The 18,754-nt window shown below is 60.9% G+C and overlaps 1 protein-coding gene and 1 long non-coding RNA gene across 2 annotated transcripts in view; one reads left to right on the top strand and one right to left on the bottom strand.

Moving 5' to 3' along the window:
• The first annotated feature begins 2,502 nt into the window (after positions 1 to 2,502).
• RFX1 (regulatory factor X1) overlaps positions 2,503 to 18,754 on the top strand; it is a 30,704-nt gene continuing 14,452 nt past the window's right edge. The window contains exons 1-5 of the mRNA XM_012790373.3: positions 2,503 to 2,607; positions 10,608 to 10,951; positions 17,327 to 17,436; positions 17,668 to 17,751; positions 18,410 to 18,517. Coding sequence (XP_012645827.2) covers positions 10,657 to 10,951; positions 17,327 to 17,436; positions 17,668 to 17,751; positions 18,410 to 18,517 — 597 coding nt within the window. The 5' untranslated portion in view covers positions 2,503 to 2,607; positions 10,608 to 10,656. The remainder of the gene's footprint in view (positions 2,608 to 10,607; positions 10,952 to 17,326; positions 17,437 to 17,667; positions 17,752 to 18,409; positions 18,518 to 18,754) is intronic.
• Positions 11,555 to 15,870, bottom strand: LOC105885476 (uncharacterized). Its single transcript, XR_012918870.1, has 2 exons — positions 15,420 to 15,870; positions 11,555 to 11,896 (listed from the first exon to the last, which is right to left on the bottom strand). It is a non-coding gene; the product is annotated as an uncharacterized LOC105885476 (long non-coding RNA).

The following is an 18,754-nucleotide window of genomic DNA, read 5'->3' as shown; positions in this document are numbered from 1 at the left end:
GCATAGTGTTTGCACATAACCTATGCACATCCGCCCGCACACTTTAAATCACCGTTAGATGTCACTTATAACACCGAATACAAGTGCTATGTAAATAGTTGTAATGCTGTTAGTCCTTTTATTGCTGTTGTTTCATTTATTTATTTTTCCAAGTATTTTCGCTTTCTGGTTGCTTGAATCCATGGATGAGGAACCTTCCTATTCACAGCGGGCCGACTGTATACATAATGGGCCACCACCACCAGATAAAAACATGCAGTATTCCTAGCCCCCGCCACGACAAAGGGGGTACTGAATGTTTCCCATGAAAGACACGTTCTCTGGGCTGGGCTGTGCACATCCTAAGGTGCTGGGACTTCTGGGACATGGGTGGGAGGTGGAGACAGACCCCACGGCTGGTCCCGGGGCCCTGGTCTCTTTCACGGGAGAAGCGGCAGGGGCTGCCTGGTGCCTCCTGCCCGGAAGCTGCATTAACTCCTGGGGGGACTTGTCGCTGCTGGCGTGGCCAGGCAGGCCGGGGCTGCTGCTGCTTCCGGTCACCCCCAGGGTCACATTCCCATCAAGGGAGACAGGCTGCCCCGGCTCTGTCTGCCGCCTCCACCCGCCTCATCCTGGGAGTTACTTCCCTGCTCTGAGCCTACAATTCGCTCACCTGTCACCTAGGGGGGAATGTGACACTTGGCTGGGGTTTTTGGGAGGATTTCTCCCATCTCACTGCCTGATGCTTTAACCCGGTGTTCCCGCCCTCAGCTCCTTCCCCCTGCAGTCCTCTCCACCTCAGCTCTGTCAGGTTCCCTTCTCCCCTCTCCACTCGGGCTCCTTCCGAGGCACCCCTCCTCCGATAACGCTGGCTACGGGATCCTGGCACCCAGGGAGCATAAGGTGGGTTGAACTAGGAAACAGAAGCTCAGAGAGGTGGAGCCACTTTCTCAATGCCACACAGCAGACCTGCAATTAGAATCCCGGAGCTCTGAGCCTTTTTCTTTTTTTTCTTCCTTCTCCACCTTTAAAGGGATGAAGGTACAAAATTAAGCGGGTGCCAAATAACTCAGTAATCAAGATAATTCATATTTAAAAAAGAAATATTAATGCAAGAACTACCCCAAAAATAAAAATATTAAAAAAAAAATTTTTTTTAAAAAACACAGGATCTGACTCTGAGCTTGCATGATTCACCTCACCCTAGTCCCGGTGCTGGCAGATCTTGTCTTTAGTTAAAATTTTGATGTTTTGTTGGTCACGGAATTTCCCAACGCTCCCCATGAATCTTGATATTTAAAAAAATGTTGCATCAGAATACTATTTATGTTGATGCGCCCAAGGCGCTCACCCTAGTCCGGGCCCCACTTCTGTCCCTCCTGCCCCTCCCCCTGTGCCTGGGCGGTCCTCTGGGGAAACTGAGGCACAGGCGGAGGGTGCGTGTGCGCGCGTGTGCGGGAGGGTGCGGAGTCCTGCCCGCGGCTCCAGCTCCCCCGGCAGAGGCCGGGCGCGACCTTTGCTTATCGCCCGCGGTGGGCGCCGCTGATTAAGTCCCCCGCCTCGCGGAGACCTTTCCCGCGGCAGCCGCGCCGCCTGCGGGGCCGAGATAGCTGCGGCCGCCCGGCAGCTGTGACCTTTCCCGGCCCGGCGGGGCAGGAAGCGGGGACGGGACGCAGCGGCCGCGCTCTCGGGCCAGCCGAGGCGGGGGAGCGGGGGGCGCCGGCGCCGGGCCCGGGAGCGAGCCCCGCCCCGGCCGCCCGCGTCCACCCAGCCCCGGCAGCGCGGCGGGCGGCGGAAGAGGCGCTCCCAGTGACGTCACCGAACCTCGAGCCCAGCCCCAGCCGCTGACGTCACAGAGGGGGCTGGGCAGCGTCATCGCATTCCTTCCCTGACGTCAGCGCGAGAGGCCAGAAACTGGTCCACCGAGGGAGGGACGAGTCTGAAGGCGGAGAGCTTTCCTTTCTCGCCTTTTTTTTATTCGGTAAGTCCTTCAAAGTACGTAGGAGCGGACTACAACTCCCGACTGGCCTTGCGTGGGGCGCGTGCGCACGGCCTCCAGCTGGAGAGCGCGGCAATCCTTTGGGTAGATTGACGTCCCTTCAGTCGAACCAGAAGGCAGGTTTTACAGCCGCCAGCCAATCCCAGCCTCACATATCCCACCCCTTTATTCTTAGCCTGCTGCTTCCTTGTGGGAGTGACGGGCTCCGCTGCCTTTGAGGGTTCAGTTTTCTTTGATGGACATTCAAACCGATGAATCAGAGTGCCGGGAAGTCGAGAGGGTGTTGAAAAGCGTGCCCTGCGACCAATAGCTTAGCGGCAAGGCCCGGCGCCGTCCAATCATGTCTCCCGGCGCCGCCAATCACCCATGGCTCCGCCCCCTGCGCGTGACGTAAGTAGGGTGGGTAGCAACAGTTGCCCCGGTGAGGGAAACGGAGGCGCCATAGCCACGGTAGTCGTGGCGACCAAGCAACCCGGCAACGCGAGTCAACAACAACAACCGCCCGGCCGACCCCCACCCCCACCCCCCCGGCCCGGCCCGGGGACCCCGGCACGTCCCGTCCCCCTCCCAACATCTACTCCGAGACCTCCGAAAAGCCCTTCCGCGGACAGAAGAGGGGAAAAGCCGAGGTAACTGGGGTGGCCCCGGGGTGGTGGGCCGGGCCAGGGCGGGCGGCGGGGCCGAGGCGGCGGTGTCGCTGTAATCACAGTCCGGGGGGAAGGGGCGGGCGGTCAAAATGGCGGCGGCGACTGTCTGGACCGTGGGGGAGGGGGCCAGGGCCCGGCCGGGGCGACACCACCCGCCCCAGGCTCGGCGGCCCGGCCCCCGCGAGGGGCGGGCGCTTAAAGGCCGGCGGCGAGTTGAGGTCGGCCGGCCGGGGCGGGGGGCTTTTATATGCCGGGAGGTGCGAAGGGGCGGGCCTGAGGAGGCTGGGCCAATGGGAGCGAGGGAGGGACGAGGCGGGGCCAAGGTGGATGGGCGGGGCCAAGCGGGAAGGTGTGGGCGGGACCAGCTGTCCCCCAGACCCCAAACCCGCGTAGGGCAGCAACCACCAGGCCTTCTCTATCCCCTAAGCGATCCTCTTGCCTTCTCCCTTAAGAGCCTCGCGGTTGTCCCCTGTCCCAGGACTGAGAGCTTGGGCGTGTGCCTGTCACATCCGAGGCCTCAGTTTTCCATCCTGTGAAATGGGGAGAACCATGGCCATCGCCCCTTTTCGACATTACAGGGACTCCCAGTTCCTTCCAGGAGTTTTTCTAGGTTCTCATCCTAGAACCTTTTACCCCTATCTGCTGTTTCTGAATGTGATTTTTGATAGATTAACAATTAGCTATTCTTAATTTCAACACTGCATTTCACTGCCTTGTTTTCTCTGGGAGGAGGCGAAGGAGAGAGAGTTTCTTGGAGGAGTTATGGGGCTAGGAGCAGACTTATCTTTAGCCTGGAGGGTTTGGTTTGCAGAAATCCAAGTCCATAGCAGGGAGGAGTGACCGTTGAGCGGCTGATTTAGAGGAACAGAAACCTGATTGCCTCTCTCTGGGCTGCTGTCTTAGACCTGGTGTGGTCCCTGGTTTAGGGGAGCGAGGGGACTTGTTCCTGGAGATGGGTGACCCATCAAGGTATCCTGTTCTGGGAATGGGGAACAAATGGCGCCTGAGGAAGTTTCTTAGATTCCTTAAGCCGCTTCTCTTGGCCAGACACATGTTTTTGTGTCAGGTGAGTGTCAACTGCCTCCTGTGTCACCGAGGAGGTTCCAGCCTCCAGAGCCACGTGGGCAGGACTGGTCAGAGGGAAGGGGAAGCTATCTACTTTTGTGAGAGAAGAATCCTTGCTACTGCTTTTCAGGGTGACAAGATCCAGCTGCTCTGGGGAAGAATTTTTTTTTTTTTTTTTTTTTTTTTTAAATAGCCAGGCAGGCAGACAGGCCAAATCTACTTGGCTTATTCCCCGTCTTGCTTCTGAGCTTAGTGTCAGCTGTGTGCCGACGACAGCTGTTTTCTTTGAAACCAATCAATAAACTCCAACAAAAAGGATCATTTCGGGCTTTTCCCCCAAGAATATGAGTTTAGTCTGGGGAGTCTCACTTTTCTCCGGGGGCTTTTTTTTTTTTTTTTTGAGACAGAGTCTCACTTTGTTGCCCAGGCTAGAGTGAGTGCCGTGGCGTCAGCCTCGCTCACAGCAACCTCAAACTCCTGGGCTCAAGCAATCCTCCTGCCTCAGCCTCCCGAGTAGCTGGGACTACAGGCATGCGCCACCATGCCCGGATAATTTTTTATATATATGTTTTTAGTTGTCCAATTAATTTCTTTTTATTTATAGTAGAGACGGGCTCTCGCTCTTGCTCAGGCTGGTTTCGAACTCCTGACCTCAGGCAATCCGCGCGCCTCGGCCTCCCAGAGTGCTAGGATTACAGGCGTGAGCCACCGCGCCCCCACTCTCTCCGGGGGCTTTTCTTAGGCCAGGCCCTCTTTGAGAGGAGGCAGGACTCCTTGAAAGTTAGGACTGATGGAGATTAACTCTCGGTAAAAATATGGAAATTCCAAGTTGCGAGGTGGATCATCGGCACCTGTTAGGAAGGCTAACTTTGAGCAGAGAGTGATGTTACCAGTTATCTGGTCCTGTTGAGTGCCCCAGACTCCCGCCCCCCAGTAACTTTTATAGAAGGACCTGAGCCCGAAGAGCCATTTGACTGTGGTGGGGAGCACTGGCTTGCCCGTGAAACAGTCAACTGTTTTCTACTTGTATGCTCTTCAGGCAAGTTCCTTGCCTTCTCTGGGCCTCCCATTGTTGTCATTTCATCTAGGGGACAGTGATCCTTGGTAATCATTGTAGTCTCATGTTACTGTGCTGTGGAGCCCATAAAATAATACATGTTGGGTATCAAATGCATAGTAATTTCTCAAGCTGTGTCAGCCTCCGCTGTCATTATGACGATTGTCCCTTCCTGCCCAAGCCTCGGAATTACACCGTTGGCTTTTATTTTTGTCATTTTGAATCCAGCGAGAGCCTCGTGGCTTTTAAAAGGTTGACTCACTTGCCGGGGCCGTGTGGGTCGGCGACGGGGATCCGGGAAGCCGGATGCCAGCACTCCAATTTGTAGTGGGAAAGTGTCGCTCCTTTTGCTGCGAAATGGCCTTCCTCTGGCTTTAGGAGAGTTGGCCAGAAAGAAAATTCCAGCTTTTGGGCCCAGGCCCGGACTCAGCCCCAAGCCTTCTAGGAGGCAGTGGGGTGAGTTGGGGTTCAATGTCATGGGAGAGGTGGGGGAGCTGGGAAGGGTGTCTCTGAGCTGAGGCTCTCACCCTCCTCCTCTGCCACATGCCTGAGCATCCGAGCAAGTGCACAGTGCACAGTCTTCCTAGGCTAGCTGAATTTTCTCCTCCTCGCTCCCCGGGCCTGTTCTGGACCAGCAGGCATTGCCCACCCCGGTAGCCGCTTCTGGGAGGAGGCAGTAAGCTCCTAACAAGGTCTCACCAGTCGACAGAGCCGAACTGGCCTCTGATGCCCACTGGCAGGGCGTTCCTGGCACGTTTATGCTCCCTGGACAGTAAGAGTTGAGCCCCACCGGGTGCCCGTCAGTTTTAGGGGCTGTGATGGGGAGCTTTGGCAGTTTCTGGGCAGAGGTGTGACAAGATAGGGCCTATGTTGTTTTGTTTTGTTTTGTTTTTTGGATTTCCATTAAGTTTCCAGGTATGGATCTATGTTTTCAAAGGATCTTATAGACTATAAAGGCAAGAGTGGGCCGGGCGCGGTGGCTCACGCCTGTCATCCCAGCACTCTGGGAGGCCGAGGCGAGCGGATTGCTTGAGGTCAGGAGTTCGAAACCAGCCTGAGCAAGAGCGAGACCCCGTCTCTACTAAAAACAGAAAGAAATTAATTGGCCAGCTAATATATATAGAAAAAATGAACCGGGCATGGTGGCGCATGCCTGTAGTCCCAGCTACTCGGGAGGCTGAGGCAGGAGGATGGCTTGAGCCCGGGAGTTTGAGGTTGCTGTGGGCTAGGCAGACCCTACTCACTCTAGCCTGAGCAACAAAGTGAGACTCTGTTTCAAAAAAAAAAAAAAGACAAGAGTGAAGCCAGGAGCTTCATGGGTCCAGGCAAAAGATGACAGCCGCTCTGACCAGCCCAGTCCTGGTGAACACGGAGGGAAGTGTGCAGCATTGGCGCGGTTTTGGAGGGAGTAAGTGACAAGCCGTGTGAACAGATTGGGTCTAGAGGACAAGGGAAACATACATCATTACATTTAATTTTCCCTTTCTCAGGCAAGTTAATTAGTGAAGCCATTCTACAGATGAGGGGCGTGGAGTTTTCTTTACATTTCCCTGGGAGGGCTTCACCCAGGATGTTAACTATTTGGTTATAGAACCTGGTATCTAAAATCAGGGGTTGGCAAACCATTGCCTGCCACCTGTTTTTGTATAGCAGATGAGCTAAGAATCGTTTTTAAATGATTAGAAAAAAAAAAAACAAACATCAAAGGAATATTTTATGACTAATATTTCAAGATGTGAAAAGTATGTGAAATGCACATCCCAGTGCCTAGAAATGAAGTTTTTTATCGGCACAGAGCCTGTTGTTCTGTTTCCCTGTATTGTCTGTGGCTAGTTTCACGCTACCATGGCAGAGTGGAGCAGTTGCAACAGAGGCTGCCCACAAAACCAAAAGTATTTGCTGTCTGGCCCTTTATAGAAGTATGCCAACCCCTGATTTAAAGTAATTGATTCCAACATCCTCCAAAATCAGTTGGTGGCTCTGCAGATAGGTGTAGCCACTAGTCCTTTTCTTGGTAGACTCATTGCCAAGGGATAGTTTCAGCAGTTCCTTTGTTGTATGTGCCATGCTTCGTAAAGAGAGGGGTCTCCCGCTCAAATATACGGGGAATATACCTCACACTACATAGATATATGTGATTTATTCCTCTTTATTTATTTATTTAGAGACAGAGCCTCACTCTGTTGCCTGGGCTAGAGTGCCGTGGCATCAGCCTAGCTCACAGCAACTTCAAACTCCTGGGCTCCAGTGATCCTTCTGCCTCAGCCTCCCGAGTAGCTGGGACTACAGGCATGTGCCACCATGCCCGGCTAATTTTTTGTATATATTTTTAGTTGGCCAATTAATTTCTTTCTATTTTTAGTAGAGACGGGGGTCTCGCTCTTGCTCAGGCTGGTTTCGAACTCCTGACTTCGAGCGATCCACCCGCCTCGGCCTCCCTCCCAGAGTGCTGGGATGACAGGCGTGAGCCGCCGCGCCCGGCCGGATTTATTTCTCTTTAGAGAGCACACCAGTGTAACTGCTTAATGTAGTCCTCCACAAATGGAAAAAAAGGGTTCCCTAATCAGATAGTCATGGGAAACAGATGGACAATGAAAGTGCTGAGAAGGCCTCCAGTAGAGAAGTTGGTTTAACTGTTCATCCATCTCCGGCTTTCAGGAACTCATGACTTTTCTCCTCCCCTTGCCCCCGAGTGGAAGGGATGAGGCCTGCTGGCTTTGTGTCCCTAGGAGGAGGAAGGGCCAGCCAGTGAGGAGCTTTTAAAGCCCTTTCCTTGTGGGAGGGGCCACAAGGGGCCAGCTCTCTCAGGGCTGAGAAAGTCTAGGCCAGGGTTTCTCAAAGAATGCCCTCAGGTCCACCTGCCTTGGAATCACCTGGCGAGGGGTTGGGGGGGCGGGGCTGGCTAAAACGGGCTCTGGAGCCATCTCAGACTCTCTGGGCAGTGGGGCCCAGGAGTCTGCATTTTAACCAGCTCCCCAAATGCTGGTGATGCTCATGAATGCTGAAGTTGGATTTCCTCTTGACCCATCCTTCCTAGCATTCGTGATGCTCATGAATGCTGAAGTTGGATTTCCTCTTGACCCATCCTACATTTGCCTGATGTAGAGTTGAAGGACCCTGTCTCCTTCCGCCTTTATCCCCACCTGACGTGTGTGTTTGTTGAATGAGTAATAAATAGCACCTGCCACTTGTGAGGGCTTCTCGGGTGCTGAGCTGATCTCCTTGGATCTTCACCGCAACCCTATGAACTGGTTGTTCTCATCGCCCCCAGGTGGCAGGTGGGCAAACTGAGGCCTAGAAAAGGGTTGGCAACATGTTTGTGAGTTAAAAGACAGTGCCGGGGTTCATGCCAGGCAGGTGTGACAGCAGGCAGATGGATGCTGATTGGCTACAGTGACTCAAGTCCTCGAGCTGGGCCAGACCTGGGCCCCCGAGGGTGTGAGGAGCCTTCAAGGGAGGCAGCCTCTCTTTTGCTGGCAGGACGGAGTTGGGGGAGGGCAGAGACCCCAGGAAGATGTCTCCTCCATGTGCAAGGCCGGCGGCAGCCTCTTACTTGCCCAGGTGGGCAGCTTCTTCCTTCCCCGCTGCCTGAGTCCCCAGGCAGGGGAGCAGCGAGGCTGGCCACCAGCCAGCTGGGGAAACCCCAGACAGCCCCCCATCCTGCCCACCCGGTGACCTGACCTGGCAGGGAAGGCGGCCCTAGGGCCCTGCTGGCTCCGCCCACACCAGCTAGCAGCAAATCCTGTGCCCCCTGCCCAGCCCACACCAAGCCCAAGGGACAGGCCCCTTTGTCCTGAAGTGGAGGCAGGGCCAGGAGGCTTTTTCCTCCTTCTGGAACCTTGTTAAAGGGCCCCGGGCAGTGTTGAGGCCAGAGCCCCTTCTGCAGCAGACCCTCGCTCGGCGAGGTGTTGCCCACACGGTCGGATTGAACTCCCCGCAGCCCCGCGTGGCACGGCCTGCTGTCCTCCCATTTCACAGATGGGGCGGTGGAGGCCCTCTCCAAAAGCCGCACAGCTAGGAGGTAGCCAAGTTCAAGTCACGCGCCCAGCCCTGTCCAGGGCCCGTCCCTCACCTGGCTTACCCCCTGCGGCGTCTTGAGTTTGGCACTGCAGGGCAGAACCCGGATCGTGGGGAGGGAGGTGGGAGGCATGAACAGCATGCCCAGCCCCGCTGGGGCTGCTCACCTGGCTCCCTGCTCCCTGGTCCCTGGTCCTGCCACCCTAACTGGGGCCCTGGGCAGGTGGCGCAGCCTCTGCAGGTGGTGCTGAGGTCTCCCTGTCAGCAAATTGGGGACGATGCCGTGTACCGATTGTGAGCAGCAGATGAGCCCTGCGCCCGGCATCCCGCGTGAGGATGGGGGCTGAGAGCATATGTCTGGGGGCCAGAGAGACCTAGCTTCGAGTCCTTCCCTTGCCGGTTTCTGCGAGGCTTTTGGTCCTCCCCCAGCCCCACCCCAGCCTTGGCTTAGCTCACCTGCGAAATGGGCGTGCCGGCGCCTCCAGCATGGGGCTGCCGGGGACAGATGATCCCAGTGGAGGGCTCTTGGAAAGACAGCCACAGTTGTTTTTCTCCTCCTCCTTCCCTTAAAAGTCCCCGTCTGGGTCACCCAGTGGCTGGAGGGCCGCCTGGGCGCGCCGCATGCAGGTGCTCAAGGGAGGGTGCAGAAGAGCCTCCTGCTCAGTGCCGGCGGGCTCAGAGTCACCCCGGGTCACGGCCAAGTGCAGGCAGGGCTCTCAGACGCAGACGCCTCCAGACGCCGGCCGCCACTGTGCAGGGGGTCGGAGCATCTCCTCTTACCCACTTACCCACTCGTTTGTTCCCCCGCCCCTCAGATGCTCAGGAGCGGGGGGCAGGGCTTCGTAGTGCCGGCCCCCAAGCCGCCTGCCCATCCCCTGCTGCGGCAAGAGTGAGCAGGAGGGCCCGTGCCCAGCCCGGCACCTGGGAGGAAGACCACGGCCCTTTAGTAGCCAGGAAAGCTGCCTCTGCCACCCAGCCAGGCCAGCCCCATTTCGAGGTCCGAGGTGGCTTGTCCCCGGCCTCGGAAGGGCACCGTGCCCTGAGGAGCTCACACCTGGTGTCGAGACCCACAACCACACCCGGGCAGAGGGCCCGAAAGCTCCTGTGGCCACCACCAGCTGGGGGGGGGGCACGTTTTAGCGTCACACGCCTTCCCGTGTCTGGCGCCCCACTGGGCATGATACCCAGTCGAGCATCCAAGTCCAGATGGCGGGCGCGTAGGGAGCTGGCATGGGCTTGCCGAGGGACAGCTTTCCCGGGACTTCGCTTTCTGGCCGTTAGCTGACTAGTCCCAGGTGCAGAACACCCAGGGTTCAAAACTCAGCCCTGCCGCTTACTTCCCAGCTGTGTGGCCTTGGGCAAGCGCCTTCACCTCTCTGAGCCTCCACCCTGCCCAGCCTACACAGCGCTCGGGAGATGCCACCGGGCATCGCTGCCCAGGGGCAGGAGGCAGGGTAGAGGCTGCCCCTGGCATCCGGGAGCCGGCCCAGTGGGAACGGTGCCGCCCATCTCCGGGTGAGGGCACAGAGCCACCAGACATGCCCGAGTCCCCCCGGCATGGGGGTGTGAATGACCCCACAGGGTGGGGGGTCCCTGGGCGCCAGGGGCAGGGGAGGAGGCAGGAGTCCGGACGCGGCCTCGGGCTCTGCCCGTCACCCTGCGGGGTGGGCTGGGGAGATCTGGCCATCAGCCTCGGGACTTAATTAAGTTACCCACGAACCCAAACGCATCTCCAGGGAGCCGGGAGCTGTCCCTGCTTTCTTCTTCCTGTAGATTAATTCCTGTTTTTCCTTCTTTTGTTTTTTTTTTTTTCCTCTCCCCCCTCCCCTTCTTTCTTCCCAAGGAAGAGAAAAAAAAAAGCCTTATTTATTATCATTTTCCCCACCGTTGGCATGGCAACACAGGCGTACACCGAGCTACAGGCAGCCCCGCAACCGTCCCAGACACCGCAGGCCCAGCCCCAGCCTCCACCCCCCGCCGCGCCGCAGCCCCCCCAGCCTCCCGCCGCCGCCGCCCCCCAGCCCCAGTATGTCACCGAGCTGCAGAGCCCCCAGCCCCAGGCGCAGCCACCGGGCGGCCAGAAGCCGTACGTGACGGAGCTGCCGGCCGCACCCACACCCGCGCCGGCCACCGGCGCGCCCACCCCAGCCCCCGCCTCCCAGCAGTACATCGTGGTCACCGTCTCCGGTAAGTGTCCTGCGCTGCGGGCCGGGGACTCTCCGAGCAACTCTGGGGGCAGTTGGCGGGTCTGGGGTGGCCACGCCCCTGCCCACCCGGGCGGCCCTCAGAGCGGTGTCCGAGTCCGTCCCCGACGGACCGGGCAGTGGGATCAAAGCCTGTGACACCAGCGCACCAGCCCCCCAGCCTCCCTGCCTCGGTCTCCTCATCTGTGAAGGGACCTTCACAGGCGCTCCTGCCCAGGGGACGTGTGAGAGGCGCTCACAGCTGGGCGGCCCAGGGCGGGCACCTCAGGGAGGTCAGCTGGGGCACCTGGAGGTGTCACCCCCCTTCCTAGAAGAGCCGCCCCGTTGTTGCCGGCGGGATCCAGGGGCCAAGCGGGGCTGTTGGCTGGGCAAGTTTGTGGCTGTCCCTTGCAGCCTTGGGGACGACGACAATGGGCACGTGGGTCATGGTGCCCGTGGGGTTTTGTCTCCTCCACGCCCTGGTTCCTTCCAGGACACAGCAGGCTGAGTGACAGGGAGCAGAGTGTTGGGACAGGTGGCTGACGCCTGCACGGGACCAGGGGGACCGGGCTCAGAACCAGGACTGGGCGCCGTTAGTGGTGGTTGGTTGTTTCTGTAGCTTTTTCTTTATTTTGGTTTCCTTTCTCGTGACATGCGCCGAGGCACACAGGACTGGGCAATGTAGCAGCGCTGCCTGGGGCTGCCCTAGGGCCGGGTCCGCGTCCTGCCTGCCCCGGGGCTCCCATGGGGACTCAGCAAGGCCCGGGTGTCAGGCTGGATCAGCTCGGTTTTTAAGGTGCTCGAAGCTGGCCCTGGTCCCTCCTGAAGTGGAGAGGGATGTGGCCAGACATCAGGGCGTGCTGAGAGGCGTGGAAGGGGCAGGTCCCGGCAGGCTTGGGGACCATCAGGCCATAGAGAGTCATCAAAATCTGTGGCAACTGACGAGGACCTGGGGGACAGAACAGAGGGGGCCGGGGCTCTGGGCTCGTCCCCGAGGCTTCTTGCAGAGCCTATACGGGAGGTCCAGGGTCCCCAGGGAAGACTAGGGGACAGGGGCATGCAGGGGCTCAGGGCAGCGACTGTCACGCGGCTGGCGTGGAGGGGTGTCCACACTTAGTGCCTGCCTGTGTGGACACATCCCTGCCTTGGTGTAGGGGTCACAGCTGGGGTCATCAGGCTGAAACCTACAGTGGGTTCCCCGCACTGCCCCCGCCCCACCTGCCGTCACTGCTGTCGCCTGTCTCCTGCTGCGCTCCTGGCCCCCGACCCCACAGTTGACCTTACGGGGGACAGGGTTCCATCAGATGACCACGAGGGCCCCTTCTCCTGCCCATCTCCTGGGATCCGCCTGCTCCCACTGGCTCTGCCTTCTCGCTGATCCCTGGGGGCAGAGGGGCTCCACGCCTGTCCCAGGCCACCCCCTCTACGACTCGCTCCTGCCATTGCTCCCACTGGTCCCCACTTTGTGGCTTGGTCTTTCCCAGCCGCCCATAGAGGTGGAACAGCCCCCACTTTCACCAGGAAGCTCCAGCTCCTGCACCCCCTGCAGCTGGTCCCTTCCCCCCAGAGAGGCCCTCCTGCGAGGCCTACAGGAGCCCACACCAGGCCCGGGTCTCTGCCCACCTCCTGGTGGCCCCTTCTTGGTTCTCCGTGCCATTTCCTCCTCATCTCCCCGACCTCGTTAGCAACGGAGGAAGAGTCCTGGGCTCACCATTAGTGGTGAGTAGTTCTCCCTTCAGGGTGGTCTCGTCCCGAGTCACGGCTCTCGTGTCCACTTTGAGATCTCCACCCTGCGCCTCGGCCCCGAACCCCAGGACCCTGAGTGCGGCCGCTACTGGCCCATCCGCTCAGGGCCAGACAGGCCTCCCGAACCAGCCTGGCCAAATCGAATTCTGGAATTTTTTCCCCTCTTCAAATCTTTGTTCCTTAGAGGTGTCTTTGTCCTCCCAGGCCCAGGGTCAGCCTTGAGTCCTGTCCTGCTCGTCCTTGAGCAGCAACTCTTGGCTCTACCTCCTAAACCCGTCCAGAACCGGCCCGCCTCTCCACCTCCCTGGCCCCCGCCCTGGTCCAGCCTCTGCCCTCAAAGTCTGTCCCCCTACAGCAGCCACAGGGGACCTGTTGACAATTGTCACTTAGGACCTCTCACATCCTAGCTCAAGCCAGATGATTCCAAGGCAGGTGGTCCCTGGAGCGCTCTTTGAGAAACCCTGGCCTAGGCTTTCTCAGCCTGGAAGAACTAGCCCCTTCACCCCTGCCCCACCCGAACAAAAAAGGGCTTTAAAAGCTCCACACAGCCTGTGCCTCTACTAACAAACGCCAAGCCCTCCAACTCTGGGCTGCCAGCCACCCAGCCCCACCCGCCTCCGCTGACCCCCGCACATACTTGCTCCAGCCCCTCTGGCCTTCCTGCAGTTACGCAAACCCACCAGGCTCAGTCCTGCCCCCTGGCCTTTGCACCTGCAGTGCCCTCTGCCTAGAGCACTCCCCTCTCAGACTTTCTGGCAGCTTGTCCCTCATGTCCTTCAGCTGTCTGCTCAGATGCCACCTCCCTGACTTCCACAGCTCTCTACCCTCCCCGCCGCCACTGTTCACTCGCTGTCTTCTTATTTTGCCTTATCGCCACCACTTTAAGTTATGATGATGGTGGTGGTGGTGGTGGTGGTGGTGGCGGTGCCTATCCCCAGTGCCCGTGGGGGCCAGGGCTTTGTCTGCTAAGTCTTTGTGGAATGACCAGCCAACTCCAGCCTGGCCCGGAACAGCCCTAGAGCAGGAACAGCTAGCGAAGCCATCGTGTGACCGAGGGCGTGCAGGAGGCCTCGCCTGCCCCCAGTGCGTCCGACCGCTCCTCCTGCTCTGTGCGGGTCTTTCCCGCCTCGGGACCCTCGGTGCCCAGAGCGAGGGTCTGGAGGGGCATGCAGCCCCAGGCCCCAGCACACCCCTAGTCCTTCCTCTCCTTGCTTTGGCCCCTCCAGCTCTTCCTGGCTCCCCCTACGAGGCCCAGTGCTTAGAGGTCATGGCCCCGGTGTGGTCTGTGGGTTGGACAGCCCCAGGCCAGACTGTCACTAGCTGCAGGCATGGGGAGGTGGCCCCACCCCCCCACCTTGGCGGTGTGCCTTGCGACCCTGCTGTCCACGTAACCCTCCTGGGCTCACTTGTTGGGTCGGGCGGTGGTTTACTCATCTGTCACAGCGGTCCCAGGGAATTTCATTTCCCTGCTACCGGCAGGAGCAAGTCTGTACCCAGAAGGGCCAGCGGGCAGTGCTTCCTTAATTTGTTCCGGGGGAGAGGAGGTTGGCTTGAGCCCTGCGGTCCGCCCCCGACTGCAGTGATTTCCTGGCCTTTCCCCGTGACCCTCCCAGGAAGGTGTCCCTTGTCATCTAAGGGCGGCCGGGGCCACGTGAGCCGGTCCCGGCGGGAGGGGGGTAACTGACACCAGTGAAGGCTGCCTCAAGCCACCTGGGATGCCTCCAGAGCCAGGAGCAATCGGAGATGACCAGGGACGCGGGAGTCAGCAGGCAGAGGGAGGGAGGGAGGGCGGCGCTGGGCCGGGACCTGGAGCCTGGGGCTGGAGGCCACGGAGAGCAGCCCGGCAGGCAGCGCCCTGCCCTGTCCTGGCGCACCCTGCCCTGCCCTGCCGTGACTTTGGAGGTGGTGGGAGGGAATCTCAGGTTTCCCTGGTCAGGAGCACGCTAGGTCCGGAGAGGCACATCCTCAGGCCGTCAGACTCCTGCCCGAAGCCCAGGTGGGAGGAGGGCGCAGCGGGCCCTGGCAGCCGCCCCCAGGAGGAGGAAACCGAGTTGGCCTGAGGGGGACACGGGCCAGCCTGACGGAGGACATCATCCAGCCTCTCCTCCTGCTGCCTCCCACTTGGGCTTCGTGGGGGTCCACGAAGACTTGCGTCCAGGACAGGAAAGTGGAGGGTGTTTGTCAGCATCCCCTAGTGCAGATGGGGAAACTGAGGTCTGAGCAGACAAGGGACACAGGTGCCTGGGCAGCAGGGCCCCAGAGGCCCTTCTGAGAGCCCCTGAGTAAAACCGTCCCTGGGAGGCGGAGGGCCAAGGCCAGGTGGCCGTGTCTGTCCCTGGGGAAGAGGGGCAGGGGATGCCAGGGCCCGGCCTGGCCCGGCTCGGAGCCCAGCCTCTCAGCTCCCTTCGTCTTCCCCGGGTAGCCGATCCCGAGGCATAAGCAGGTCTAGATGGGGAAGTGCGGGGCCCGGAGACGTTCGTTCATCAGATTGAGCAACAGGAAATCAGCCGCCACTTCCGGACCTGAGCCTGAGACAACAGGGGCCTCCCCGGCCTCGTGCATGTGCCGGGGACGAGAGCTCAGGCAGGCAGATGCAGACGCCTGTAGACACCGTAACCCCCGCCCCACGCACTTCCCCTCCCGGCTACCCCACCCCAAAACACAGCCTGGGCCAGGCACGGTGGCCGAGGGGCCAGGAAGCCCCTCCTCCGCGAGAGTAGACTCACCTCTCGTCTTCCTGGTGTGTCCTCTTGTGCCCTCCTGGCCTGGCGGGCGTGGGGGACCCAGGCTCGGCTGCTGAGGGTCCCACTCAAGGACCAGCCAGCCCCCCACTCACTGGCGCCAGGCACCATCCCTCGGACTGGGCCTGGCTCCCTGCGCCCGCTGACGCCCAGGTGTGCAGGGCCCTCACGTGACTCAGGCCTGTCTCGGGTTTCTCCCAGAGGGGCCGTCTCAGTGAGGGCCTCCTCTCTCCCGGATCAGGGAACCCTAGAGCGGATGTGAGGGAAGATTCTGGCAAAATATAGGGATGGAGCCTGCCAGAACCGGCTGCACGGGAGGCTGGCGGAGCAGGCCCGGGAGTGTCCGAATGCCAGTGCCACAGCCCGACACGTGGGGGCAGGGAGACTTCCCCCGGCACCTCCCACATCTGGCAGCCTCTGACCCCAACACACACCCCGTGCTCTGCCCCTGACATGGCCTCGAGGTCCTTGCACCTACCCCAGACAGCCCTCCTGCCCTGGCCAGGCCCCGCCCCTGTGTCTCCCCACACGTGCTCTGGATCTTGGGGTGTCCCCAGAGACCCCCAGCTTGCTTTTCTTCCTGTGCCCTCATGCTTGAGTCCGTACAACAGTGCCCTTGGGGCCCAGCCCATTCGAGACCAGTGGGTCCAGGTGGCGGCCTGCGTCCTGGCCTGCCAGTTCCCGGCTGGGTGACCTTGGGCAAGTCACTTCCTCTCTCCCGGTCTCTGTTTCGTGACCTGAAAACAGGTAATAAAAGCTGTCACTGTCTCCAGCTGCTCAGAAAGAGCCTAGCCTGTCACTCTGTCACTCCTTACCCACGGCGCGTCAGTCCTGCCGGGGCTGGATAACCCCTCTGACCCCCCCCCCCCCCCCCGCAGGGAGCCAGGCACATGTCCGCCCCCAGCCCCGCCTGGAGCCGCTGGGGTCAGGCCAGGCCACGCGGAGGGAGTGGGGTCGAGGGCCCGGGTCTCCCGGCCAGTGCCTCCTGGGGACACTGTGTTAATCACGCAGGGAGATGTACGTGAAACTTGACCTGTGCCCGCCTGATAGCATCGCCGGGCACCGGCCTCCCTCCTCACCCGCGGGCGGCGCGGCACTGCCCGGCCTCGTGAAGGCCCCGCTCGCTCTCGACTGGAGTGTTTATTCCCAGAGGGCAGGTGGCCGCTCCGCACGCACCGGGGGGATTAGCTCCCCAAGGTTGTGGGTATAAAGCCGCCCGCGCACCCTGCTGTTCCGACAGAGGCGGGCAGGGAGGAGGAGGGCCAGGCAGGCACCCCTGGACAGACGGACGGAGGGGGCGGGGCAGGCGGGCACCATGTTCTATGATTGCCTCTTCTCAGCTGCCTGTCAGCGTGAGTACCCGCCTGCCCAGCTCCCCCCACCCCACTGAGGACAGGGAGGCTGGGAGGGGCTCTTGGCGACAGGCCAGCCAGGCCCCCCAGGGACCGCTCCTGACCAGCTTCCTTTCCTAGAGGCCAGGGGTCATCCCAGGGGAGGTGGTTCCAGCGCCCCGGTCATTCCAGAGCTGCCAGGACCTGGGGGGTGGGTGTGTGTCACCGCTCGTCCACAAGTCCTGTCTGCTGGGAAAGGAGTCCAGCCCTCCGGGCAGTCTCGCCGCTCTGCGGTCACCCCTTCCGCGGGTCTGGCTTCAGGACAAGGACGGTGGGGGGCTGCGTCCAGACCGTAGGGATCCTGGGCCTCCTGCCCCTCCGCTCCCCGCCAGGCAGAGCCCCGAGAGGCATGGGCCGGCTGGCCAGGGGTGGGTAGGGCTCCTGGACAGGCCTGGCCTTGTTGGGGTGCAGCTCCGGCCTGTGTCACCCCCTCCAGACGGGCCAGGCTCCGGGTGGGGCCAGGGGCACAGGCAGAGCTGACCCGGTGACCCCTCCCCACAGAAGGTGCCATGCGGGCCAGCGAGACGGTGTCGGAGGCCAGCCCGGGCTCCACGGCCAGCCAGACCGGCGTCCCCACCCAGGTGGTTCAGCAGGTGCAGGGCACCCAGCAGGTAGGACACGGCCCTCCCCAGGGCGAAGGGGAGGGCACCCGAGGGGAGCAGTGCAGGATGGAGCCCCGAGGGCCCTCGTGTCCCCTCCCTGCCTTCCTGCCAGAGCCATCTGCTCACCTGCTCTTATCAAGATGTGCACTTCAGCCCCACCCCCGCCCACGGCAGGGCCTCCCCGGGGAACCGCCTGGCTCAGCTGCTCACGCCTCGTCTCGCTCCTCCTTGCCCCCGCAGCGGCTGCTGGTCCAGACGAGCGTGCAGGCCAAGCCGGGCCACGTGTCACCCCTCCAGCTAACCAACATCCAGGTGCCCCAGCAGGTAAGGCCGCCTGCCACACCCGGCCCTGGTCCTGGAAGCCTCCCCCAGGGCGGAGGACCGGGCCCTGTAGCCGGCTTGGACCTGCCTTGGCCACGACTGAGGACCTGGGCCCCACACGGCGGCCACCCCACCTCCTGGCTCTGCGGGGCCACCTCCACAGGGTGGGGCCGTGTCAGTCAGGGGCCACCAGGGAAGGTGGAGCCACACAAGTCATTTTAGCAGCGAGAGCGGGATTGGTAGTTTGGAAGCAGAGCCCAGGGCCGGGCTGGGGTTGAGGGCCCACAGCTGGCACAGAGAGGGCCGTCCCCCCGAAGGCTGCAGACGGGGTGCTGGGCTCACCCCCATTTTCCACCTGATCAGCACAGAACTGGACAGAGTACCGTCAGGTTGTGCAGATGACGACACAGTCTGCCTGGCCACCAACTTCGGCCCTGCTACTTCCTGGCTTCGGGCCCTCAAAACGGCATTTTTGCCATCGTGAGGCTGTGTCACCCTCCGCGAAGTGGGGGCAGTAATCATGCTGCATTGGGCCGTCAGGGCGATGCCTTGAGCGCACAGGCGGGAGGCGCTCTGTTGCGGTCACCCAGCACGGCGCAGGGGCTCCGTTCAGCCGCACAGGCTGCGCCAGTGACCCGTCCCCTCTCCCTCCCGGCTCCAGGCTCTCCCCACGCAGCGCCTGGTGGTGCAGAGTGCAGCCCCGGGCAGCAAGGGCGGCCAGGTCTCCCTGACGGTCCACGGTACCCAGCAGGTGCACTCGCCCCCTGAGGTAGGTGGTGGCCCTGTCGGCGTGTTCCCCCTGCTGCCCTGAGCACCCCAGCCCCCGCGCCCCTGTCGAACCTGGGCTGTGTGGTTTACCTGCCCGATTCCTGGCCCTGCCAGCTCCGAGCTAAGCAGCGGGAGCCCTGCTCCGGGAGGAGGAGGTGGCTCCCCCCCCAGCCCCGTTCCAGGAAAGGGCTGTGCTCCTCTTCCCTGGGGACCACAAACACCTGTGAGGGTGTTGAAG

Source organism: Microcebus murinus, chromosome 4 (genome assembly GCF_040939455.1).
Source record: "Microcebus murinus isolate Inina chromosome 4, M.murinus_Inina_mat1.0, whole genome shotgun sequence".
NCBI lineage: Eukaryota > Metazoa > Chordata > Mammalia > Primates > Cheirogaleidae > Microcebus > Microcebus murinus.
This window is presented reverse-complemented; position numbering and strand designations above follow the sequence as displayed.